The following is a 26700-nucleotide window of genomic DNA, read 5'->3' on the forward strand; positions in this document are numbered from 1 at the left end:
AGTACAATGTGATTTGTATGACTATACTGAAATTATAAAATCATAATGGTTATGTGTTAACAAAACCTACCACTAGAGGTCAGTATGTTACTAGTCTGTGCCTTTGTAGGTGTTGTTCTTAGATGTAATGATTGTGGTGAAATTTCACTTATCGAATTCATTATGTTAAAGACACTACATGGTTGTAATCATTCTTTACCTCATGTTGTGTATGTCTGGTGTCTGGGATTCAAACAACAACAAAGCAGTCATCATGGCTTCCTGGCATGGTTTGGTCAGTGTATTATTCCTCCACTTTATAACAGTTTGATTGATTTGTTCCAGATACATAAACACCCTCTAATATGCTGTGCATGACCCCCTACATTTGTGAAGGGACAGAGAAGAGTTACCAAGCCACGCTAATGTGTCTGGCCTCCTAGATGAATGTACCAAACAAGGATTTAATTTACCTCTGGCGAGCAGTGACACAGCAAGACGGGAAACCGAGACCTCCCACAGGGGGACAAAAGTAAAGTAAATATTTTTACATCAAATTGGAAGCACTTGCAGAAGCTTGTTGTTTGAAGTCATTTCTGGGCTTTCTCTGTTTCCTCTGCAATTATTAATGGTTTGCTTTGTCACTGCCAATCTCCTGGTTGCCCAGTCTGTGTGTTTCCCCTTCCCTTAGTACTAGAAGAAAAAGGACAGAGGGAGAGAGTGGGGGGGGGGCATTTTGAGTAAAAGTTCAGCTTGACTTTAAACGTGGCGTCTGGCCAATGGCCGCACCGCGGGAAGACAAATTAAGCCGGGACCTTCCCAGCGGTCGTCCTTGGACCGATGTGATCTGATTCTGTTCAACCTCTCATCCTTCTGGCAGGTGGGGATAGGACAGGACTCACCAGCTGTCACACAGACAGCTATAGCTACAGATCTCACCGGCCTTCCTGTTAGATGAGTGAGTGTGTGTAAAGTGAAGCCAGCCTGCACACTGTGTGTAGCTCCCAACACAATTTATTTACACTCTGTGGAGAATAGATCAGCATATGTGACCATATAGGTTTTTATCATGTGGGTTGTCATCGTTGGGACATGCCATTTGTTTCATTTGTACCTCTCGAGAGTAATCGTCCGGACAAGAGCGGAAGGCCCTCTCTATTTATTGGTAACAGTAGCCAAGAACACCGCAAGGTCTGTAAGCTGAGTGAGGAGAGAAAATTGAAGAAGAGAGACAAAAGGGAGCGGTGTGAAAAAATCACGAGTCACACAAGATTGGTGGGCTGTAACAATGGATATACCCACTGAAATTGTATTTGTATTCATATTGTATTGATAGCAGATCAGTTTTCTGTTCTTGTAACACTTTGTCTTTTGTTTTGTATTTGTATATTTTATGTACACACTGCTACTTCCTTGTTTTGCCATTTTGCCAGGTCGCCCGATCTTACCTTGTTAAATAAAGGTTAAATAAAAATAAAATAATTTAACTAACTCATTTGTGAGTTGGTTATTAAAGGCTGAGATCAAACCCTTTGATAGCCAATCTTTCTTCCATCATCCAACTTCCATCTCACTCAGCCAGACAATGATGTCATCACATTCAGGTTCACCTGACAAAACAAACAGCAACCTGTCTGTCTGTCTGTCTGTCTGCCAGGTCACAGCTGTGTGGCTGTGTGGCTATATCTGGGACAGGCAGACAGGTGCAGGGAGCATCAGTTGTGTGATGTGCTCCAGTGCAGAGAGCCTTCAGTGGAGCGCGTTCAGGGGGGCCCCACTCTCTCTCTCGCTCTCTCTCTTTTTCTCTCTCCCTGGCCGATAATAAATCCTCAGACGTGGCGACTAGGAGGATTGCGCCGTTACTTTGACTCCTGCTTTTTTCCCTCTCCTCTGCTTTATGGAGATGTCAAGAGAGGACTGGGGGGGGGGGGGGGGAGATTGCCCCGGGTCGCGGGGAGGGAATCAATCTTCTAAATAAACCAAATCCAAGAGTCAATCTGATCTGTTTCACACACGTGCGTGAGGAGGGGAAGTGCTGCTGGTGGAATCAAGGGTCTCCTTCCACATCACTAGCTCAAACAGAATAACCCTCCCTTAATAAGATCAAGACTTTCAAGGTCTTAGACTATCATTGGCGATGGCGATGGCTTCCCATTGTTCCACAACCACGTGACATCGATTCAGTCAGAGATGGCGATAGTAACGCAGTAACCATGACAACAGAGCAGGTAATGAATGGATCAACCTGTGGACCGGTAGTTGTGGTAATGATGACTCAATACGTAATACGCAGAATACGTCAACAGCGGAACTACAGAGGCTTCACTGCAAGGTGCAAACCACTAGTTATCCTCAAAAAGAATACAGTTTGCATACCACCTCATCTAGGAAACATTGTGGAGGTGATGTTATGGTTTGGGTATGTATAGATGCCACTAGAACAGGCTAACTTAATTGATGATGTAACTGCTGATGGCAGTATTCTGAAGTGTACAGAAACATCTTGTCTGCTTGAGTGAAAGCAAATGCCTCCAAATTCTGTGGATTGCGCTTTATCATCCAGTAAGACAATGACCCCAAACATACTGCCATAGCAACTAGGGAGTTTTTCAGGGCCAAAAACTGGAAAGTTCTTGACTGGCCAAGTCAATCTTCAGATTATTAAATCCAATTGAACATTTAATTGAGCATTTAATTTCCTGATGATAAAATTTTAGACAAAATGACCTCAAAACAAACAACAACTGAGGATCACTACAGGCCTGGCAGAGCATCAGCAAAGAAGATACCCAGCGTCTGGTGGGGTCAATAGGTCACAGACTAACATGGTGGAATGTTGATTGAGCCCGACTGTCATTGGCTGAGATTCAGTTGTCTGGTACGGCCCGGTCAAGTATAAACCGGGCCGGTTATACTTAAGGCAAATATACATGTACGCCTAGGCTAACATGAAAACACAATTGCACAGAAAAATGCACACTAGTTTATAAAACAAACAAGCAAACCTGCACCCCCCCCCCTCCCACCCCCCATCTCCTCTCCTCTCCTCTCCTCTCCTCTCCTCTCCCCTCCTCTCCTCTCCCCTCTCCTTAGGTCCTAAGCCAGCTTTGATTGCTACCATATGTCCACCAGGTTTACCAATCAAAACGCTTTCCTCCTTCAAACAATAAGAAAGCACAGGGCGGGCCCTGGGAGATATAAAATAAGAACAGGATTTGATCTGCCACTGACCACCTGTGTGTGGAGACTGACGAGGAACAGAAACACTGCGGATCCACCGCCACGTCATTAGAAGAGGGAGAGAAGGAGAGAAAGAAGGAGATTTTCCAGCACTGAAATCCATCCATCCATCCATCCATCCATCCATCCATCCATCCATCCAGCCACCTATCCATCCATCCCACCTGTGCTAAGCCTCCGTTCCTCCCTGCCTTTTATTCTGCCATCTGTTTTCTCTATCCCTTCTTTCCCTCTCTGTCCATAACTCATTGTCTCTCTTTCACACCCCACTTGTCTATCTCATTTTTCTTAATAAACAGATATTTCTCTCTCATCTCTTTTCCACGTCTCCCTGTACACTGCGTTGTCAAACACACACATAAACACACACATAAACACACACACACACACACACACACACACACACACACACACACACACACACACACATACACACACCCACCCACACACAGACACCATTTCTTTAAATATTCATATCCGTCTGACTGATGTGTTTTGAAGGGTTTCCTGTTCCCAGCACTCTGGCTTCCCTGAGAACCGTCATTTAGGAAGCCAGACAACCAGCAGTTCTGGCCCTGGGTCCCATCCTATTCCCATTTCCATCCCAATTCCATTTCCATCCTATTCCCAGCCAGAGAACAGGGGAGAGAACAGCGACAGCCCCCATCCTCACAGGTTGCTGCTCATTAAGCATTACTGGCCTTGTGATTCTATTATGACGTTGTTGTTGTTGTAACCCTAACTCACCTTTAAATACACTGAACATATTAGTCTATTTCTCAGCTGGACCTTCCCAATAATTTCTCAGACAAGATTCCTTAAACAAGGACAGAATGCAAAGGTAGCGTGAGATTTGAACGGACAATTCCTTTTTACTACCAATCAGGACGTTTTTTTTTTTCATCAAAACTATTTTGGCATAGCTAAAATACAACTTACATAAAACATAAAAACAATCTGTTGAGTTTTAAAGCGTTATTAGCATTTATAAGACACTTGGTGTAAAGTGTCTTTGAATATACAGTATCTGGGAATATTATGTGTTCTTTTCAGATTTAACTGATTTACACTCACACCAGAAAGCCGCCAACACTCAACAAAAGTAACACATCACAATGACCACAAAGCTCAGTTGAGGTAGAGCACAGTCTCACAGGTGGTCTAGAACAGACAATGCGCTGGAAAGGGAAAGTGGGGGAAAGGGGGGGACATGGATGTCTGTGGAACTGATTTGGTTCTGTGGTCGAGCATTTCACCCTGTCTGCTGTGGTAAAGGGAGAGAAAGAGATGCCCCTCATCTTCTCATTTACTTTCCTTGTCTTCTCCTCTACTCTACCTCTTCTCTCATCCACTCCCCTTCTCTCCTCTCCTCTCCCCTCTCCTCCTCTCCCCTCCCCTCTCCTCCTCTTCTCTCCTCTCTGATCCTCTCCCCCCTATACCCCCCTTCCCTCCTCTCCTGTCCTCTCCCCCCCCTACTCTCCTCTCATCCACTCCCCTTCTCTCCTCTCCCTCCCCCTCCTCTCCCCTCCCATGCACTCCCCTCCCCTCTTCTTCTCTCCTCTCTAATCCTCTCCCCCCTCTACTCTCTCCCCCTTCCCTCCTCTCCCGTCTTCTCCCCCCCTCTCCTCTCCCCCCCTTCAATCTCATCTCATGTCCTCTCCTCTCCCCTCATTTCCTCTCCTCTTCTCTCCTCTCCTCCTCTCCACTATCTTCTCCTCTCCTCTCATTTTCTCTCCTCTCCTTTCCCCCCCTCTACTCTACTCTCCTTCCCCCATCCCCCTCCCTCCTAGACCACACAGGGGCTCAGGTCTGTCCCTCCCTGCCTGTCAATGGGTATAAAAATAACCTGCAGAAGGAGGGAGGCCCCTCTGATGACAGCCCAAGGCTCTTCTCATGCCTGTGTGTGTGTGTGTGTGTGTGTGTGTGTGTGTGTGTGTGTGTGTGTGCTGTGGATGCAGATGCTCTAGAACATTCTCCCATGCTTGGTTTTCTCATTCTGGCTACAAACAGAATAGTGATTTATCTTATTGTGCTGTTGCTTGGGCCAAAAACAGGATGGACAGATGGAGGTATGGAGGGAAGGACAGGCGGAAGCATGTGTTGATTGCTCAATCGTGGAGTTTTTGACTGAGTTTTTGAGCTGTTGTTTACGTGGCACCACTGTGTTTACAGAGTATTTTTCTGTTGATGATGATGTCACTTCCACCTTCCTGAGGACAGCAGAAGGAAAAGATTTCACTGCGGATGTTTTGGTGTTTCCCTGGCATAACCAACCACACTCTGGCCTGGTTTCACTCTGCAATGAAACACAATACAGTCAGAGATTAAACGACAGACCTTGCAATAATGTTTTCACTGAACTCCATGCCAGGTGACTGAGAAATAAGGACTATATGGTCACGGTGCTCTGTTATAGCACTCATTGTTAGAGGGAGGCTTTTGGGAAAGCCAGTGAACATTTGGAGCCCTTTCGTTTCCTTCCTAGTCGTGCTCTGAATCACCCACATGTGAACAGTTGAGGCTGGTGGAGGCATAAATCGGAGGACGGGCTCATTATAATGCATGGAATGGACTGAGGAATGGTATCAAACACATTGGAATGAGGAATGGTATAAAACATACTGGAATGAGGAATGGTATCAAACACATGTGTTTGATACCATTCCTCATTCCATTCCATGCATTACAATGAGCCCGTCCTCCAATTTCTACCTCCACTAGCCTCAACTGCATATGAGGTATGTGTCAGCAACACACCTGAAGCCTGAACGTGACTTACTTCCAGTTATGGCCAGCAGACCATGTGGTGGCTAGCCGATGTTTATAAAGGACAACCCCCCCATATGTGCTTCTTGTCTCTGATTCACGTTCCATTTTACCTGCTAGAGATGTCTTCTTATCACTTACTTACTCCTCTTCGCTCCCTGTAACACATCATGGTCAAGCAACCTAAATCAAGTACCGAACATGGAAAGTCATAAAAAATAAATAGACTATTTCGACCTTGGTCTGGTTGTGGTAGATGAAGAATTTAGAACGGTACAGGAGAGGAGTAGGGTTGAGTCACTGAGACTGTGCTGTATTTCCAAGTACAGCAGCAGACCACATCCACCAGGCAGTGGAACTACGGTACGTTGTATTTCCAAGAACAGTTTAGCCTGAGGGGAGTACATGGGCCTGCTAGCTTTGGGTGTCTGCTAGCATGCGTGAGTTAGCGTGCGGCTCCATTAACAGCCTCAGACATTAGCGCTAGCTGTTAGCACTGACGTTAGCTCCTGTCCTCTCAGCTCAACGCCTCGGCCTCAGCCAGAGTAATTAAGCCTCCGGCCCACCTCTGGAGATGAGAGGGTATGTATCAGCCCCTTCATCGCTTTGTCTTCACGCCATTCCCACCCTTCCTCCCTTTGGAGTCTAAGCTCAGAGGTGCAGGGAGTGAGCTGAGCTCATAATTAAAGGGGAAGGGAATGGAGGTGGGCCTGCTCCAACCCGGGCCCACGCTTCCCCCTAAGTGGGTGGGGGGTCTGGGGGGTGGGAAAGAATGTTATCCTTCTCACCCTCTCTCACCAGAATGGATGGTCTGGGGGAGGGTGTTTAATGTAACACACATTATCACACCTTAAAAAAAAACAGCCTGCTGCATCATCATGGTGACCCTAGAGGCTGGTGGGAGTGTTGATGTTGTAACACCCCATAGGGAGCTTCAAATGAGCAGTGTGTTGTAAAGACTCATTGAGTCCTGCCCCATCAACAAGGATTTGGAAGTTTGGTCTTGATCCATTGTAGTACACTACGGACGAAATATGATCTTTAAGCTTTCGGGGAACTCACCTCAGGTTTGTGCTTGAGTCGTGAGGTGTAATTGCCATGCTGAATGTACAAACGTATGATGATGAAAAGAAGTAACAAAAGTATGCAGCTTTAAATTGTGAATGGCAGGCCCCATATACCTGTGCTTCATGAAGGGGTCATTTGAATGTTTTCATCTGGAGCAGAATGACAGTGAGGGATCGTCATTCAAAGAAACAAATAGGCACACTCAAAGAAAAACAGAGCAGAGAAACCACAAAAGAGGAAGACGATGGTGGAGATGAAGAAGTGGGGGAGGGGTGGGGGTGTGGGGGGGGGGGGGATGTGAGATCAAGCCCAGATCTGTGGGGAAGCGGTAGCTTGGGCCGGACGAATTCACAGATGTTTTAAAGTGCTAATCTAATCTCTATGCCAGGCCTTTCCCCCCCTCCGCCTCTCTCCCTTCTCTCGTTTTTTTTCTCCTTCCTCCGCTACCTCTTTTTAAACTCTGGAAGGGCTGAAGCCCGTGTTAATGTTCCTCAGGAGCGCCATGTGCTGCTCTCGGAGATTGGCTGTAGTTATTCATGCGCCTGTTATCGGCCCTGTTCTCAGCCTTAGACACATGTGCTAATGCAATGAGGGAGAGATTCGTGCCTAAAAAAAAACAAAAAAAACGATAAAAAATAACCTCACTCAGGCAAAACACAAAGCCAACTAAAAAAAGGAAAGTTGGAGAAGGAGGGAGGGACAAGCCCTTTTCTCTTTTGGAAATGTCACCCCTGGTGACCATTCATCACATTCGATGAACTCTCATTTTTTACTTGCACAGTCGTTTTATTCGTTCGTTGACTTATCTATGTCTCGTTCACCCGGATTCTGACCATCAAAATGTTACAGTTATGGTCCAGATAAAGAACCAATGGGATCATATTGCCCTCTCATAGTAAAAAAAGTAAATATGTTTTAGGGCACACTTTGAATTTCGACGACCTTCTCCATCTGCCCCCTTCCCCTCCTCCCTCTTCCCCTTCTCCCTCTTTCCCCTTCCTCCCTCTCTCCTTCAGTTTCTTGCCAAAGAGGAAGGGTATTCTGCGTAATACAGTAGCCACATTGAAATATAGTGACAACTCCCCCCTGATTCAGCGGATGTATATGTTCAGGAGTTATTCTCACTCTGCTGAATGTTGCAGCAAACTCAAATCCTGTGGTTTAATCCTGTACAAACCCAGACACGCTAGAAAAGAAACAAAGAAGTACTATCAGATACAATCTTAATACTCTTATTCCTGTAGGAGAACTCTATGAAGTACCATTTTGGGTTCCATATACAACTCATGGCACCAAACATTTGTCTCGCAGAGAAAATCGCAAGGAAAAGGGTTCTCCTGCAGCACTTTTTGGCTCTAGAAAATGTGCTAACACTGAAAGCAATCTCTATCTATCTACGTCTAACTGTCTTCTATCTGGCCATCATTTCTTCCTATTGCCTTCCTATTGTCCATTTATCCAACCTTCTAACATCTATCAATTCAACCATTCATCCATCCATCCAACCAACCAAACCAGCTTGAACTTCATTCGCTACCATAATAAGACTATCTCACTTTCTTTCAACTACCCAGCAAATCTATCTATCTATCGTCCAAAACATTTCTGGTTTCGATATAATACCACAATAATAATTTACCTTTATCACTGTCATGACAGTCTGATAAATTACCTACATCGGTGATACCATGCAGTCCAAGAAGTAGTTACATAGAAATATGGATTTTATTGCAAGAAACTATTAATTGTTACTTCATTATTACTTTATAATTGTTATCACTAAAATGAAATGCTACCCCATATAATAATAATGTTTTGTCTGTAAGGGATATTTTTTCACTGGCGGAAAAAGGCAGATAAATCCTCAGGATCATTATGAGATAAAAAACATTAAGATACTGTTATTCATACTTATAACTTCTAACAAGTCTTACAATGCATTATGAATACTCTATGTATACTGTACAGTAAGTGAAGTGTTCCCAATTTATTTTTCCAAGAGTGAACTACGAAGCCTAGAAATGAAGGAGGCTAATGAAGTGAATATGTTTAAGTGAGAATTAAGAACTCTATGAACCTTCAGTTCTACCAGAGACTGCACTGTGCTAAATACTGTAGTAGACAGTACTGCATCTGTGTGTATCAGTACAACAGAGAAAATAGGCACTCTGTAGTATGACATCCATCATCGGCGTTGCATATAAAAACAAATCCATCCGTCAATCATTCAAGATGGATGAAGAGGAAATAGAAACAGGTTGCTGGACACAGACACAGTTTGTTTTGTTTTGTTGCTGGGCTCTGACTCTGTTTTGAAGCAGTTTGCCACATACAGGGCACTCCTACTGTTGACCCTCAGTCCCTAGCCACGTAGCACATTGGATGTGAAAGTCATAAAATATATTCTATGATGATTCCATCTTGGCAACAACCCCTGAACACCCCCCTACCTCCTTGCCTCTCTCCCTCCCTCTATCCCTGGCTCCTGTCCAGCCCCCATCCTCTCCTCCTCTTTCCTCTGTGTGCTTCAGAACATCTGGAGAAGAGTGACATCCTCGAAGTAAACAGACCAACAGCTGTCCACCGGCTCCTCTCTCTCTCCCTCTCTCTCTCTCTCTCTCTCTCTCTCTCTCTATCTATCTGTCTGATGTTGGCCAACCAACCAGCTCATTGATGGATGTGTTTACACACCATTGATGCTTTGTAGGGCCGGGTCTGGTGATCTGGGGTAGAAATATAAGGACACACAGATTGGTGGTTAGTTTAATCAGAGATTGAAGAGATGGAGAGCTTATCTCTGTGGCTCGGACTCTTTTGAAGCACCTTTCTGGGAGTTAGACAGGCTCAGGCCTGCTTGGAGGGTTGGTGAGTTTAGGGGACGGCCGAGTCCAAAATACTGCATTCATTGTCTACAACGGCCTTATTAAAGCCACACTTAAGGATCTCACCTCCCTCCTCTCAATTCCAGTCATATACTGCATGTCCCTAAACGCCCGCCTCGAGTGTCGAAAGCAAATCAAAAGCCGGCAGCGGGGAGAGGATGGAGAGAGAGAGGAAGGGAAGGGAGGGAGGGAGGGACGAATGCGATTTCCAGTTGAGCGGGGACAGCATCCGCATCGCGAGACACCTGTAAAAACATCATTTTTCATCCCAGGGTTGTGAGGGAATGGGGCGGGTGGAGGAATGGGGCTGGTGAACGAAGGGGGGTGGGGGAGGGGGAGAATGGAAGGATGGCGGGATGGCAGATGGGGGCTTAGTGAGATGGAGGGTGATGGGGCAGTGGGGGATTTTCTCTCTCTCTCTTTTGCCCCTAAGTCATTATCCAGCCCCGCATTTCCATGGCAGTGACTCTTGGAGATGGAGACAGACAGGGATTCCTGGAAGAAATGGGATACAGGGATGGGAGAACGGATGGAGACCACCAGCTGGTCCAAAGTCACCTCCACCCCCCAACTCCACCATCTCCACCAACCTCATCCCAGCAGAAACCAGCACTCCAGAACGAGGTCGGTGTTCCTGCTCATGAGAGGCAGACTTCCGATTTTCCTGACGTGCAACACCTGCCTCGGTCCACGACCCAGAGGTCCAGGTTTTGCCATTCGTTCCAGCATGGGTCCATCTTTGAAGCTCGAAACCTAAAACCCTCCATATCTGTTTTAAACGTTCCAGACAAAACCACCAACTCAGCGAACTGGAAGCTTAGGACTACAGCTGCTATGATGATTGGATGGTTTTATCGTGTATCATACAATGTGTATCATATACTGTATACTTTACATGTGGGGGTAACCATGATTGAAAACAGAGTCTGATGTTGTAAATGGAAAGTCTAGAGCTAGGCCCTAGGTCACACTTCATTTGGATAGTCCCCTATACAGTAGATGGTCTACAGTTGATAAAACTGTCAATAAACTATCAACTGCAACTCTGTTCATATAGGTTATGGTTAGGGCTAGAGTAAGGGTTAAGGTTAGAGTTCAGGTTAGGGTTAGGTTTCAGGTTAAGTATGGGGTTAGGATATGGGTTAAAGTTAGGGTTAGGGTTAGGGCTAGTGGATAGTTTGTTGAAATGTTGTTGACAGTTAGTTGAACATCTACTGAACATTTACAAACCATCTATTTGGCACTATCCAAATGAAGTGTTACCAGGCCCTATTCTAACCCCTCCATGATAGTGGTGCCCTGGAACATCTGTTGTGAATACTACTGACAGTTTTTATGTATCACTTTTGGTTTAAGGGCATGTCACTGTTCCTACCAAACCTCTACCCCATGAAAAGTAGTCTACACTACAGCAAAAACTGTACATGAGGAGCAGAAATCGGAGGATGGGCTCATTGTAATGCATAGAATGGAGTGAGTAATAGTATCAAACACATATGCAGGCATTACAAAGAGCCTGTCTTCTGATTTCTGCCTCCACCAGCCTCCTCTGATGAGGAATCAGTCAGACTGGCTAGTCTGCTGTGGAAGGGCCAACAGTAGGTGCCATAGAGCAGTTTCCAGTGTGTGTGTGTGTGTGTGTGTGTGTGTGTGTGAGTGTGTGTGTGTGTGTGTGAGTGTGTGTGTGTGTGTGTGTGTGTGTGAGTGTGTGTGTGTGTGTGTGTGTGTGTGTGTGTGTGTGTGTGTGTGTGTGTGTGTGTGTGTGTGTGTGTGTCTTTGGGGAAGTGTGTGTGCATGAGACACTGGCAGTGGGTGGGCTATACAGTTGAGACACTGTGAGTTGACAGGCAGGACTAGTGGAGCCAGCAATAGTGGGGGTTATTTCCGTATGCCAAGGTGAGTGTGGGCCTGTCAGTCTGTAGAGTAGACCAGGGATGGGGCCTGCTCAAGGCTTGCTTTGGCCTGGCCTGTGTGGGTGGTGAGATTGGCAGGTTCCAGGTAGAGCATGGTTAACTTAATTTCCATTACCTCAACACCCAAACTTTGCTCCTAACTCTGAGGATCCCTCTGGATCCACTATGCAGCTACATCATTGTAGGCTTAGCTTAACATTTGTTTACTATGGTGATATCATCTACCAAAATGCAGTAGCGGCCACTCTTAAACCCTTGGATGCCATTTAGCTCACAGGTGATAAGGTTGTAATACTCATCATTGCATCCTTTACCAAAATGTTGCCTGGACCTCCCGTAGATCGCACCATTACTCCCTTTTTGTGTACAAAGCCTTACTGCATAAACTCCTGGCTTACCTCTCGTTATTGAAGTAAGAACATAAAGATACCAAACTCGTTCTCAGGCAGTGGTGTTTTGGCAGCAGATGGCGCTGTTGCGCGAATTAAACATCACCCTAAGCATCACCCTTGTCATATAATTGTATTGTCATATTCTACCCTTACCAAATCGAAGACATTTTTTTAAAATCTGTGGTTAATTAAACATTCACGGCTGTGCTTTAGTTTATTTTCCTTGTGTATGGAAGCTCTTTGTTGTTTTTCCTCACCTGGCTGGCTGGCTCAGTGCTACTGTTTTCTATGGTAGTGGGGCCAGTCCTGTTTGGCCCCTCTCTGTCAATGACGCGCTATGAGTGGGGAAAATGGTTGTGCACATGCTCAAAATATGCCTCTCTGTTGAGTCAAAGGCAAGGTCAAGAGGCCGAGCTCCACCGGCCCCATGGTCCCTAGAGGTTCAAAAAGATGCAGCCAGAGAAAGACAAAATGCCTCGAAGTTACAAGAGTGTTTCTGGGTCTGCTGCGTGCAAATTGGACTGGTAAAATTAGTCACATAGCAAGTGGTCATAGCTAAACAGAAAGCTAACATGTAGCTAACAAATAAAAGCTGCATGATTGTGCCCACGAGAAAGAGCTCAACATATTTCTTACTCTTAATCTTAAAATATATTCAGCTAATAAACTATGTCTTGATGGAGGCTATATCCAACTGTGATCATAACGGGTGATGTGTTTTGACTGTGGCTCCACTGGCATGCATCTGAGCGTTTTTGACAGTGGCCCCACCAAAATGTTGGTGTTAAAAACACCACTGTTCTCAGGGTTGGTTTACTCTTGAGGTTCCTCGGTTCTCCACCAAATTGGGTAAATCCACTTTTAGTTTTGTTGCACCTCACTGCTGGACCACAGAGTACATACACCAGTTGTTGTGGGGCTGCTCTGGCAATTTAACATTTCGATCGAGGATCATGTGGTTGTTTTTCTTGATTGTGTTGTATAATGTTGTAATTTTGTGTGATGTATGGTTGTAAATTGTGTGTATGCAGTGCTCCCTAGTAAAAGAGACCTTGGTCTCAATGGGACTCCCTGCCAAAATAAGGTTACAAATAAAATGTGCCCAAATCCCCAATCACACTGAACTTTCACCCACATTTTAGGCATACAGGTTTTCTATTCATAACCAAAAGCTAAATTAGAACATATTGTATTTGTCCCGTATATTTCAATATTCCAAAGTCTTATGGCTAGAACTGCACTAACTCTGCTGGATCTGCTCCTGTGAAGTGGTTATCAAAAATGTTCAGTGTGTACAGCAGGGGAGGCTGGTGGAGGTAGGAGGACATGCTCATTATAATGAGCCCGTCCTCCAATTTCTACTTCCACCAACCTCGAACTGGTGTACAGCTATCTTCAGTCCTTCTGAGAGAGCGCTGTTGTAATGTGAGGCATTTGTACTCCCTTGCCTATCTGGGCTCCATCACACATCACAAGATAAATCCAGGCACCTGGTTCAAGGTGCGGCCCTGTCTCTCTGGGAAGCCCCCTATAGCCTGTGATTTATGGTCCCAGGGAAGGTGTTCCACTGGGTTGATTGGGTCAAGGCCACTGGCCGACACACACCTGACAAGATAAGCTGGCCATATCCTGTTTCTCCCCCTTCCCCACCCCATCCCGATACACCAACGACAGTCGTAACTCAGCACCTGGGGGTGAGGAAGGGTTGAGAGTAGGGTTGGCTGAGGGGGGAGTGCATGGGTTAGGGGGTGAGGGATAGGTGAGGGGTGAGGGAGATGGTGAAGGATGGGTTGATGGGATTAGAGGGGCAAGGATAGGGTTAAATACAGGTCGGTGATGAAGAAGTGAGTGAGGGTTAGGGGGGTAAAGGCCTATAGTACGTGCACACACACACACACACACACACACACACACACACACACACACACACACACACACACACACACACACACACACACACACACACACACACACACACACACAGGAGCCCAAGTGGCAGTGTGCTGTTGACAGCTGGTGCGGAACAATATGTAGGTAGGGATCCGGACAGCTCCAGCTGTAGCCAGTGAGCCCTGGACCACGTCCAGACTCCGACAAGAGGGGCGGGGGGGAAGAGCGGGGTCACCCCCTCCCCAGGATGGAGCGATTCGGCTATTGGTTTCACACCATTCACCTCTCCTCCATCTCTCACAAGCAGTGAGCTGGACCATCTGGCGGGGGGGGGGGGGGGGGGGTTGTTCCTTTCAACAGACAGGAATGCGGGGTCAGGAAAGCTGTTGAGTTGATTTGACCCCCGCATTCATGCCGCGAGGAATGACCTGCGGCCAAGCACGCTGCCTGCTGCTAAGCTCAGGAGCGCAGTAGCGCTCTGCGTAACGTCTGGAGATCAGAAACACATGCGGGGTGTAGCGTAAGGCTGGGTGTGAATCGATAAGGTGTTGCAGTGGTTTTGGCTGTTGATAAACCTGGATCTGTCCCAAGTAGCCTTCTATACAGTGCTACTCATGCCCTATTGTGTAACTTGTATCTATCGTATATAGTCTACTCCCAACTGCCCAATGTAGTCAACTTACCAGTGTTTTAACTTCTGTCCTATGTAGTCTAGTACTCCTCATGCCTTGTTACGTAACTTCTATCTGTCCTATGTCGCCCACTTGTCAAGCCCAATGTTTTAACTATTGCATTGTAATATTGTAATAATGTTTCGTCTACTTCTGATACCCTAGTGTGTTTAACTGAAAGGACTGAAAGTACCTCCTTATTATAACCGCCTCATCCGATTTGTTCTGGGTTCACCGAGGGAGCTCTCACCACCTTCCTGAACATGAATAGTGTTAGCCTATTGGTCAATACAAATGACCAAGCCATGATGGACAGGAATTCTGATCAGTGGATGGATTTGACAGACCCATCCTCTGCCCTGGCCCCTGGTCTTGTGCTTTGATTCAGTGTAATATTATTAGTATAACAGATCTGTCTTGTATCTTGAAAGCACTCATGGGATAGATCAAAAGTAGCTAAAATATGCTGTAATATCAAAGAGCCATCGGTATTGGGAAACTCACGCCAGGTCAGTTGAGGCTCTGAAGGTTGTGTAGGAATGATACCACCTGTGGTAATATACTGTACATCCTCAGGTCACAAACAGAGAAAAGAGAATGGAGTATAGTTCCTATTTCAAACACAGGCAGGTGACAGTGGGGCTGCTTGGTCTTTGTTTATTACAGGAATCACCACGTCTTCAGACAATGTCAAACATTTTACAGACTGTTGTTTATATGCTTCCATTTAGAGGGAAAGGGCAACACATTGAAAAAAATCCCTCAAAACACTCAACTCAGCGGGAACACATTTGCAAAGCCCTTGTCCAAAAGGCACTGAAAATCAACTGGTTTAAACGTCAGAGGCTCTTTTTTTAAAACATGCACACAGCTAGCAAATACATCTGCGATGATGAAATTGTGGTCTTGTTAGACGGCTCAGTGGAATACAATAGCTTTGTTATGTAGTATTTGTTGAGCTTATGATGGCACCATTGATAAATTGCTCTGTTTGCATAATGTGCTACACCTAATGTTTGAAAACGAATGAAGACCAGTCAAAGTAATGCTGGCTGTTTATTCAACACAATGGCCGTAAATACAGATGTAAAGCCACCACCATAACTTGCGGTACCAAAAGCTTTTGTATGGACTGCAGGCTCCAGTTTTAGGTGCTATATGGTAAATGTGAGGTTGTAGAGAGCAGATATCTTAAATATTTTCAAGATTAAATACACCATATGTGGTCACTATTTAAATACACAATGTGTCTTTTAAGTTAGATTTACCATTTCATGGAATTATGTTTGATGACAACGATTATTTGAAATCTCTTCAAAAGAAATGTACAAAAAAGTTCTCTCTTTAAATAATAATGATAGTATTACATTCAAACAATAGCATAATAATTCCTCAGTATTTTTGTTGTGGTTTTAAATATCTCATGACGGGAAGCTTGGCAAGGACAATCTGTCTGTCTGTCTGTCTGTCCGTCCATCCGTCTGTTCGTCTGTCTGTCTGTCTGTCTGTCTGTCAGAGAAATCCAAATGTATTCAGTCTATTTGAGGAGTTTCTGTCCAGGTCTCTTTTGGTGTGAGACCAATAATGTGGATCCCACTTATCCTACTTAGCTCGGTTGCCTAGACGACGGTGCTGCCAACGCAATGGATTCCGTCATCAAACGACAGCCCTCGCTCTTAAGAGTGTCCACTGTATGGCGTTGTACTGTCCTCTGCTTACTGGCATTTCTTTGACAGTCCACTTAGTCAGTTGAAGAACTGCATCTCCTTTCCCAGCTTGGTGTTGAAATGAGAGGTGGGTGATAAACCAAACTCTGAGCGACAATAGACACAGATATTACAGATAAGACAGGGAGAAGGGCTGCTGCGTGGGCCCAGATCAAAGCACGGGACTGTCCCGGTGAGTGGTGCGGAAGGGAATGAGGTTGAGTCATCCCTCATGTACAGTAGGGCTAATGATAGGATGCTATCTCTCTGTGTCCCTCTGCAGTGTACTCTCATCCCTGTGTCCTCTCCTGTCGGTGACATTCACGACTCTTACAGGGTTGTGGGAGGGTGCTATATTCCATTCTCCTAGTTCCATTAGTGACACAGCTGTAGCCTCCCATCACCACATTCTGGAACTTCTTGAGCACCACCCTCACTCTCCCTCTCTCTCTTTCCCCCACTACTGGTATTAACATCCCCCCATCATTATGTCCAGGTAAGCTCTCACACGATCCTGCTGGGTTGAGTTCTGTCGTTTCCCATGATTTCTTCCTCCTCCTTCTCTCCTCTCCCTTCCTTACCATCTTTTCTCTCTCTCTCTCTCTCTCTCTCTCTTTCTCTCTCGCTATCTCCTCTCTCTGTCTCCCAGCTACCGGCACCCACAGCCTTCGACCACCATATCCTCGTAGTTCTTGAGCACCACGCGGTCCTCCGGGTCGGTGTAGAGCAGGGCGAGGGGGCTGAGGGAGGTGGGCACACAGCAGGCCCGCGGCACCGCCCCGTTCACGGAGTTGACCAGCGTCTGCACCATGGCGTGGCTCGACGAGTTCATGTGGTCAGCCAGCGGGAAGCGGCACTCACCCAGGCAGAAGTAGGCGTCGTAACCGCTGGGCGCAATGATCCACTTGTGCCAGCCCACGTCATTGAAGTCCACGTAGAGTGGGTGGCGGCGGCAGCGGGCCCGGGACAAGCGCTTCAGCTTGGCGGCGCGCCCGCCGTTGCGCTTCACCCTCCCGCGCTCGTTCCAGCCCCCTCCTCCTCCCCCCCAGCCTGGCCCGGACCCCCTGTCCCTGTCCCTTTCCCGGTCTCTACTACCCTGGTCTCTACTACTGCTGCTGCTGCTTCCCCTGCCCTTGTCCCTGGCCCCTTTCCTGCCCCTCATCCTCTGGGTCACCCCGAGACTCCTCCTGCCATGGGTGGCCAGTGGCTTTCCACGCCCGTCATGGCTGTAAGTCACCAGCAGGGGTCTCTCTTGTGCCCAGCTGTGCTCATCCTGCCCCAGGGACCTGCGCACCCTCAGGTGTCCCTCCCTGTGCCCCTCCTTCTCAGCAGAGAAAGGGAGGGTGGGTGAGATGAGGGCGGAGCTACTGTTATTCTCAGGGGTCACCTCAAGTAGGAAGGCCAGGTCATCTGTCCAAGTGAGGGCCCCCTGGAGGAGCTCCGTGCTGAGGCTGAAGGCCTCCCAGGAACCTGCTGTGGGTTTGGGGTTGGAGCCAGCCGGGAGTAACCTGGACTCCAGCAGAGTAGGCTCAGAGTTCCCATGGCCCTCTGAGAGGTAGAGGCTGACCCTGTGGGCCCCAGCTCCAGCCCAAGTCCCAGCTCCAGCAACACCCACAGCCCCGCTGCCCCGGAGGAAGCGCAGCTCTGCAGAGACCACCCTCTCATCCTGGGGTATGGAGGAGACGTTGAAGGAGAGGTGGACCCTGTTGTTGTCTGGTGTGGTCTGCCTCTGTTCAAGTGGAAGTGAGGGATGGGCTGATTCTGAGAAGGAGAGAAGAAAGGGAGAAATAGAAAGAGAAACAAGTAAGAGGCTAAGGTTAAGAGGCTAAGGTTAAGAGGCTAAGGTTAAGAGGCTAAGGTTAAGAGGCTAAGGTTAAGAGGCTTTCAACATTGTTCTGCAAAGCAAAAAAGAGACCACAAATTGAGACAAAAGACAAAAAAGAGACACACACACACACACACACACACACACACACACACACACACAGTCACTGCAGTAGTTTGGAAGTCTCCCTTGAATGATTTCCCAGGCTCAAGGAAAACTGCCTAGCACTGTAATCTCAATGTCAAATTACCCTTTAAATACTAAGAAATTACCTTCAACTCTCAAATCTTCAATGTCAGACACATTTAGTGCCATAAACGGTCAGATAAGCTATCCGTTGCACACACGCGCACACACACACACACACACACACGCACGCACACACACACACACACACACACACACACACACACACGCACACACACACACACACACACACACGCTGTACACGCTTTGGAATAGGATCTCAATAGGTTGATGTCAGTGTATGGTATGTTATGGAAACCCATCTTATAATTGGCAGATAGATGGTCCCAACTCAGTTGTTTGTTGTTAAGATGGTGAGTCATAACAGAGAAGACAGGCTGGGTATCACAGACTGGATGTCTACTATGTCACCTAACCCTGGTGAAAGCCTAGAACTGCTGTCAAACGTGTAGGTTCTATGTTACAGGTTGTTGACCCTAAGGAGCCTGTCCATTCTGTCTATTATATGTCTATAAACTTTCTATGTTGTTGAGATACTTAATTAAGCAATAATGCCATTTAGCGACAATATCCCCCTACAAAGTGACAATATTGACAAAAAAAAATCAGAAAATTGTGACGAGAAAACAATGCTTAATTTGGGATAGATTGTGATGATTTTTGCCCTGCGCTCAGAAATATCGTTCTCAAAACTACCACAGTTGATAAGTTGACCTGATAAACAAATCTAAAGTGTTCTGAACAAATCTACTGCGGCGTATGAATATCATAACGGGTGACATTATCAAATCATTATTAAATATCGGCTTTAAACGCCTCAGCCTCGGCCAGTCACAATACTTGTTCTGATCAACCAGTTGTATAATAATCTGTTATAATAAAAACGTTGTACCTTAATGGCTTCAAAGTATAGCATTGGAAGTCGGGCCCACAATAACACAGATGAACGACACCCATGACATTGCGCAACGGTATATAAAGTACGCTGTATGCTGTACGTAGTGTGTTTGAGAGTCTTCTCAAAGCTCTGTTCTAATGAAATTCATCATCATTATTGGCATTATCATAATGAATATTCAGATGTTGACAACCTGAGCCTGTCTCTAACCAACCTGTGTGGTGGAAGCTGCGGACTGTGTTGGCCTCCTGCACGTGCTGACTGGGGAAGCTGAACTGTGGGTCTTGGACCAGGTGGTACTGCTGTGAGTGGAAGCGGTACAGGTCCAGCAGGTACTGGGGGATGGGGGCTCCGGGCCTTGGGTTGGGGCGGGAGTGCAGGCCCAGCCTGGTCAGCAGCAGGTTCTGAATGGTCTGAGCCAGGCTGGGCTCCGGGGGTGACGACAATGACGACACGCTGGCGCCGTCGTGGGCCTCGCTGGAGGCTCCGCCTTGGCGACCAGACGAGGCTTGAGGTAGCAGCAGGACCATCAGGACCAAGAGGTTAGCAGGGAACATGGTGGATCTGTGGGTGGAAGGGAGGGGGAGGAGAGGGATATGTAAAGGAATGAAAGGTGTGCTAGAATCAAGTTCTAAATGTTTGAAACTACCAATGGTGATGTTTTAAATGATACTGTATCGAAGCAAAATGATCCACCGTGTGTGGGTAATAGGAACCATTTTGATTAACCATACATTTCACATGATATATAGTGTGTGTTGGAATGAGGAATTGAAATATCACTGAATGGAGATTGAATCTTCTATGAGAAGTACTCAATATATCATCTTCGTTCTCCTCCTTGCCATACTTATTTCTCATCAGGCAATACTGTATGCACTGAAGCTGGCGTGGTATCAAGAAATGTACTGCCTGTGTCCATACGAAGTTGTTTGCTGGATACACAAGGCTGTTAAAACAGCATCACTTTGTTTTCTTTATTGTTAATTTATGACTACGTGTTGCCAAGGCAAGGCCTATATCTCCTAGGACACCCAAGCACCGGGGGATAGGAGTGATTAAACAGAGGCTGTATCTATGTTGTGTGTGTGTGTGTGTGTGTGTGTGTGTCTGTGTGTGTGTGTCTGTGTGTCTGTGTGTGTATGATTTAGGTTCATAGCACTATGTTCTAAAACCATCTATTAACCGAAGCATGTTGACTCTAATGCATAGGGGCCTGTCATGATGACAGATAACCAGCTACTGTATATCTCTCATCCTTCTCTCTTTCCCTTTGCACCGCCGTCTCTAGCTGTGAAGCTGTGTACAGTAACTCTTTAGGCCTAGCCATGCTTCATCGACAACAATGCAACCAGGGGTCTGCGTAGGTTCGCGAAGGTCGAAGGTCGCGAACTGTTGCAGAGGAGGTTGCACGGGCGAGAGAGGCGCACCTCTCTCGATATCTCAATGCACGACCGGCCGCGTCGATGTTGCATACCATCGATTGGTTGGTTAGTGAATGGAGGCAGAGCTGAAGTAGTTCAGTGCATCAAAGACTGGAAGAAGATACACGGGACAAGTTTGTGCGAATGAAAAGAAAGCTGGAGAAAACAAAGAAAAGTGGAGCTGCGACTGGGAATCAAACAAAGCCCACCTTCTTCGTTATGCTCTCCTGGCTAGAAGTATTCATACTTCCCTACTTTGATTGCAATTCTCAACCATTAATTATGTAATCGGTAAAGTATGAATTACAGAGTGCTTGCGACAGTATTGCGCAGCTGTGCCAAATAAATGATTTTTCTGTGCTCAGTTTTCATGTTCAGTTGTTAACACATCCTATACAGTTGCTTCACCACTGTATGAGGATGGGGGTAGTACCGTAACGTTGAGCTGTAACCTACCTTCTGATCAGTCGCTCCATTGATAATTGCTTCCCACCACTGATATCTCACTCAAACATGGCAGTTAGCAGTTTGCAGTTAGCCTGTGCGGGAAAAGAGCCAGTGCCGGAGGTCCCCTATCATTAACACTACAACCAGGTTAACACCCTATGGCTCTGTAATACAGGTGTTAATGACTGAGCCTGTTATTATAAACCACTAAACACAATAGCCTTTTGCCTTTTGGAGCCAAGGGTCAGGGGTCATTGTTCATTGCCCATGTAGATCTCTAGAGGTTTTTGAGCCATGGCTATAACATCCTCTCTTTAAACCGGTCTGGAATAGAATAAAATAAAATAAAAAAGAATAGAACGGAACGGAATGGAATAGAACCAAGCACAATAGAATAGAATGGTATGGAACAGAATAGAATAGAATAGAATAGAATGGAATGGAATGGAATAGAATGGTATGGAATAGAATAGAATAGAATAGAAAAGCAATGTTGTCCATTTAATATGTGGCAAGTTGCCTTTGGCTTCACTCAAGGATAAATCCATTATCCTTTCTAAAAAGAAAGTTTTTAACGCCTTATCTATCTCCACTGAGATAGAGTGAAGTGAAGCGCCCTCTAAATCTGTACTGATCTCTCTTTCTCTATCTCTATCTCTGTTCTGGACAGAGAATCAATTGAGTTTACTCCAGCAAGATAACTGAGACGTTTATGGCCCAACAAACACATAACGACACCATAATGACAGCTAATTGTACCAGAGTGTCAGAGTGGGGTTTAGTGGGAGGTCACGTGTGTGTGTGTGTGTGTGTGTGTGTGTGTGTGTGTGTGTGTGTGTGTGTGTGTGTGTGTGTGTTCATGTGAACATATACAGTTTGAAGTACAGCCCTTGTAAAATGGGCTGCCGTGAGCGTGGGACTCTGTTAGCTACCCATTAACTGTCACAGTCCCAGGCCGTCTCCCAACCCGAGGCTACAACACAACAGAGTACAATTACAGATTAGAGACACCACTGGACAGCCTCTCCCATGGTATATATATACGCTCGTAAAGCAGATTAAAGCACAACCCTCATACACACACACACACACACACACACACACACCACCTCACTCCCGCGCTTCCCCATTCTCCCCCCCGCCCCCATCACCTTTATGTCACCACCCTCCTTCCACCCTGGTGACTTTATTAAGGTTCAAAGGTTCAGTTGTGATGGGGGGAGGAAGTGGGGGACAGAGGACACCCCGCCCGACATCTACAGAACATCTCTCCGTCTCTCCCCCTCTCCACCTCATCTACAGTGAACTAGGTAGAAAGAGACGCAGGCTGCATTTGGCCCCCTTTATCTGCTGTCCTCCACATAGTCCCACCCCCTCTGGTGTCTCCTCGTCCCATTCATCCTGGTAAGCTGCCATCCCTGTGATTGCTTTCCCCTGCTCTGTCCCCCCCCACACCACACCCCCACCCCCACCCCCACCCCCGTCTCAGCTGAAACTGGCCTAATCAAGTATTTCGAGGGAGGTGGGGATGGGGTTGAGGGAGGGAGAGGGTGAGAGGGGGGTGAGGGTTAGGGTTCTTCCCCTGAAAAGGGACTAATCAAGTCTCTATGCAGAGGGGTGCGGATGGGGGGGGGGGGGGGGGGGGGGGGGCTCTCAGACTTATTAGATCTCGTCTGACCCCAGTGGAAACAGTAGCGTGACCCTGGTGTGAGCCGGCGGGAGGAAGCTGTGTGGCGTCGCCGCGGTAATCGGCTGTTGCCGTCTGCTCACTGGCCCTCTGAACTATCTTAGTCTTTCTCTCTAGCAACCTCTGGTCCCTCTCTTTGTCTCACTTTTCAACGTCACCCCTCTCTCCATCCATCACTTTATTTTTCTCTTTTTTTCCACGTTTCCCTGTACCCCTCTATCTCTCCCCCTTTCTGTCTCTCTTTTTCCGTCCCTTTCTTTGATCTCTTATTTCTCCATCTCTGTCTTTTTCCTCTCACCCCTATCCCCCGCTTTCACCCTTTTCTCACTCCCTGCTCCCCTGTATTTGAACCACTGCTGTTTTCTCTCTTTCTCCCTCTCTGTTAAGTTTTCCTCTATTCTCTAGTCTCTCTGTTCTCCCTTCTTGCTCTTCAAGTCTCTATATCTGTCTCTCTATATCTCCTCTATCACCCCCATATGCTCTTCCATTCTGTCTCTCCTCTCCCATTCTCACTTTTATTCTTTCTCTTTGTCTCTCTGTCTCTCTTGTCCTCTTTATATGTATGTCTCTCCCTATCTCTCTCCCCTTCCACCTCTCCCTCATGTTGGTCTTTTTCCTAAATGAACGGTGTTTTTGCGGAAGAGTGTTGCCAGTGTTGCCGGGGCAAAAAGGCCGAGTGTCACTGCAGTGAGCTGATTTATCAGCGGCCGCTGTCTTCGTGTTACGCCTGGTCCCTCCACTTTCCCTTCCTGTTGTTCTTCCCGTGTTTCTTTTCCCAGATTCCTCCTCTCACAATCTCCCCCTCTCTTTCCCTCTCTCATACACACATTCTGCTGTATACAGAGAGGGTCTGCCTATGTCATCTTGTTATGATTATGTCCTGAAAAACAAACACATACTCACACTCTACAGTATGTTCCCTGAACGCATCGAGGAGCACAATCTCTGTGTGTGGAACAGGCTGTATAATCCCACACTCTGAGACGTAACACCTATGCATTCATCCAAAGCATCTCCACTCATCTCCAAACTTCTCCATACATCAGGAGTTGTCAGATTTGTCAAGGGGGGGGGGGGGTTCAAGCAAAGAGGGGGGGGTTTGATTTCACGACAGATGAAATCACTAGAATAATACCGCAGCGTGGTTTTATAAGAGTGTATTAGCACAGCTCTATAATGTATCCCAGCTGGAGTGATTATAAGAAGCTAATGAGACGGGCAGCCCAGATCTCAGCTCGCCTTCGCCCACAAGCCTCTGCATGGTAATTACAAATCCACAATGCATGTCTCCTCGCGCCACACAAGTGTGTGCACCACGCTAACTGCCAGGCAGAATGAGTGCAAATGCGTACATGGGTAAACAATGCTAAGATGTGTGCAGTGAGTATACAGTGAGATGGACGTTGGCCAATTGGTTTTGGATTTGATCATACACACACATGCACGCACGCATGCGCACACACACACACACACACACACACACACACACACACACACACACACACACACACACAATCTCTCTCTCTCAGAGGAGTGTAGCAGAATGCAGTGTCTCCTGCCAGGGTTCAGCTGAGAGCAGACGAGAGTAGGTTCCCTAAGGAGGAGTGGAGTAGACCAGACACTTCCCGGCTACTGGGGAACCAACCAATGCTCTCACAACATTATCAGAGCATTCCATACTTGCATGCTTGGATAGACATTAGCCAGCTACACAATGTACAATACAGCAGTCACCACAGCTCTAACTTTCATTCCCAGGTCTGGAAAATCACAAAAAGTCCACATTAGCACATTCACAACTTCAAAAGGTCACCTTGTATTCACCTTCAACTGTTAAAACCAGGACATTATGATAGTAAAAGTAAAAAAAGTAAAATGAAAGCTGTATATCCTGTATATCCTGTCATGGTATCATCCACAGTGTATCGTCGTACAGTACTCATGATAATCATGATGTTTGCTCTCTCTCTCTCTCTGTTTTTCTGTGTCTCTCTTTCTCTCTCTCTCTCTCTCTCGCTCTCTCTCTCTGTGATTGCCATACAGTATATCGCTCATTGCAATGTTTTGATTATCTGTCGGGGAAGAGCGACAGCAGGAGGCTGTGTTTTGGTGAACAGGAGGCCTTACCGAGGCATAACATTGCAGGAGCATTGGTGGAAACACTGACATGCATGACACATGATTTCAAACAGCGCAAAGACTTCACATGTTCTGTCAGAACTTTTTTTTTTTTAAATATTAAAGCTGTTTATGATTAACACCAAGAAATTATTCATGTGTTTAATTTTGACAGAGTAGTAAGTTACGTTATGTCCTTTGAACATATAAGGGTCACATTATTCTTAGACTGTTGCTTTCAAGACTTTGACTGAGAGCCACACAGTATGCCAGCATCTCTGTGTGTGTGTGTGTGTGTGTGTGTGTGTGTGTGTGTGTGTGTGTGTATGTGTGTGTGTGTGTGTTCCCTTGAGTGGCTAATGGTTTGAGCAGTGACGTTCCTGGGGCCAGACAAAGATGGCTTGGCACACATGAATGTGTGTGTGTGTGTGTGTGTGTGTGTGTGTGTGTGTGTGTGTGTGTGTGTGTGTGTGTGCGTGTGTGTGTGTGAGCATGGTACTCACGTCCAGGCGTGGTAGAAGGTGTGCAGAGTCCATGGTTTATCCTTGAGCTCCAGTGTTACGAACCCTCATCTCCCGCTCCCTCTCCTTAGACAAAGTAGACTCTGTACCTCTCCTCCTCCTCCTCCTCCTCTCTCTCCTCTCTCTCTATTTCTGTCTGTCCCTCTCAGGGTAGCCTGTGCCTGTGGCTCCTGTATGAGTGGACTGTGGGTAAGGACACTGTACTGTCCATGGTCCTCCCTGCGCTGCTGGGCTCTCCCCCCTTGTTCAACCTCTCATCCTGTTGTCAGTTTCAGATAAGCGCTCTCTTAAAAAATATCCACCGGCTTCCCCCTGCCTGCCTGACCTCTTCAAACAGGCAACTCCCTCTTTCTGTCGCCTACACTTCCACCTTCTGCTCAGCTGCGCAGAGAAAACGCGGAATATATGGAACCTGCAGAAGAAAAATTAGGTTGGAGTTTTCTGTACACCAGCAACAATTCCCTCTTGTCCCCAGCTTCCTAAATGTCTCTCTCCCTTCCTCTCCTTCTCTTTTTGTCTCTCCTCCCCTTTTTCCTCTCTCCCTCTCCCTCTCTCTCTCTCATATGCAATACAGAGAGTCCAGCTGGTAAACTCAGTTTAACTCTAATTGACTTTCCTGGCCATTTGGATCCTCCCTGATAGTGATGTCACAAAGTCAGACCACCCCCACTACCTTCATAAACTACTGTCAGCCACACACACACACACACACACACACACACACACACACACACACACACACACACACACACACACACACACACACACACTCTCTTCTTTTAGATAAGGTCAGCATGACGGGCAGACTGATTATTTTCTACTTCTACTTTCACAAACTCACCCACAGGTTTTTATTGGCACTATTTTACTTATCAGTTAACATACTCACAGACAATACATTCTCTCTTAGAAATTCATGAACCCATGCTACTGAATAAGACCAAACATATTCTGTTACAAGGGTTGAATGGATGACTCATATTGTAGCGGAGGGATGAGGTCACTGCGATTCGGAGACTTGATTGGATGGATGGACCAAAAAAAAAGTGTGCTGTAATTCTCCACT

General features: G+C 46.5%; 1 protein-coding gene across 1 annotated transcript; it reads right to left on the reverse strand.

Annotated features, from left to right (window-relative positions):
• Positions 1 to 15442: 15442 nt before the first annotated feature.
• Positions 15443 to 26179, reverse strand: bmp16 (bone morphogenetic protein 16). The gene is made up of 3 exons (XM_083666936.1): positions 25617 to 26179; positions 19652 to 20001; positions 15443 to 18268 (listed from the first exon to the last, which is right to left on the reverse strand). The coding sequence occupies exons 2-3, from the start codon at positions 19992 to 19994 to the stop codon at positions 17157 to 17159; spliced, it is 1455 nt and encodes a 484-aa protein (XP_083523062.1). The 5' UTR covers positions 19995 to 20001; positions 25617 to 26179; the 3' UTR covers positions 15443 to 17156.
• Positions 26180 to 26700: the final 521 nt, after the last annotated feature.

Source organism: Argentina silus (genome assembly GCF_951799395.1).
Source record: "Argentina silus genome assembly, chromosome: 3".
In the NCBI taxonomy this organism is placed as follows: domain Eukaryota; kingdom Metazoa; phylum Chordata; class Actinopteri; order Argentiniformes; family Argentinidae; genus Argentina; species Argentina silus.

What these genes read in the sequence shown, in the direction of transcription:
- bmp16 (XM_083666936.1), bottom strand. Translation starts at nt 19,994, where the DNA reads ATGTTCCCTGCTAACCTCTTGGTCCTGATGGTCCTGCTGCTACCTCAA. An exon ending in CCGCAGCTTCCACCACACAG is followed by an intron (nt 18,269 to 19,651) that starts GTTGGTTAGAGA and finishes TCTCCTTCTCAG; the next exon opens with AATCAGCCCATCCCTCACTT.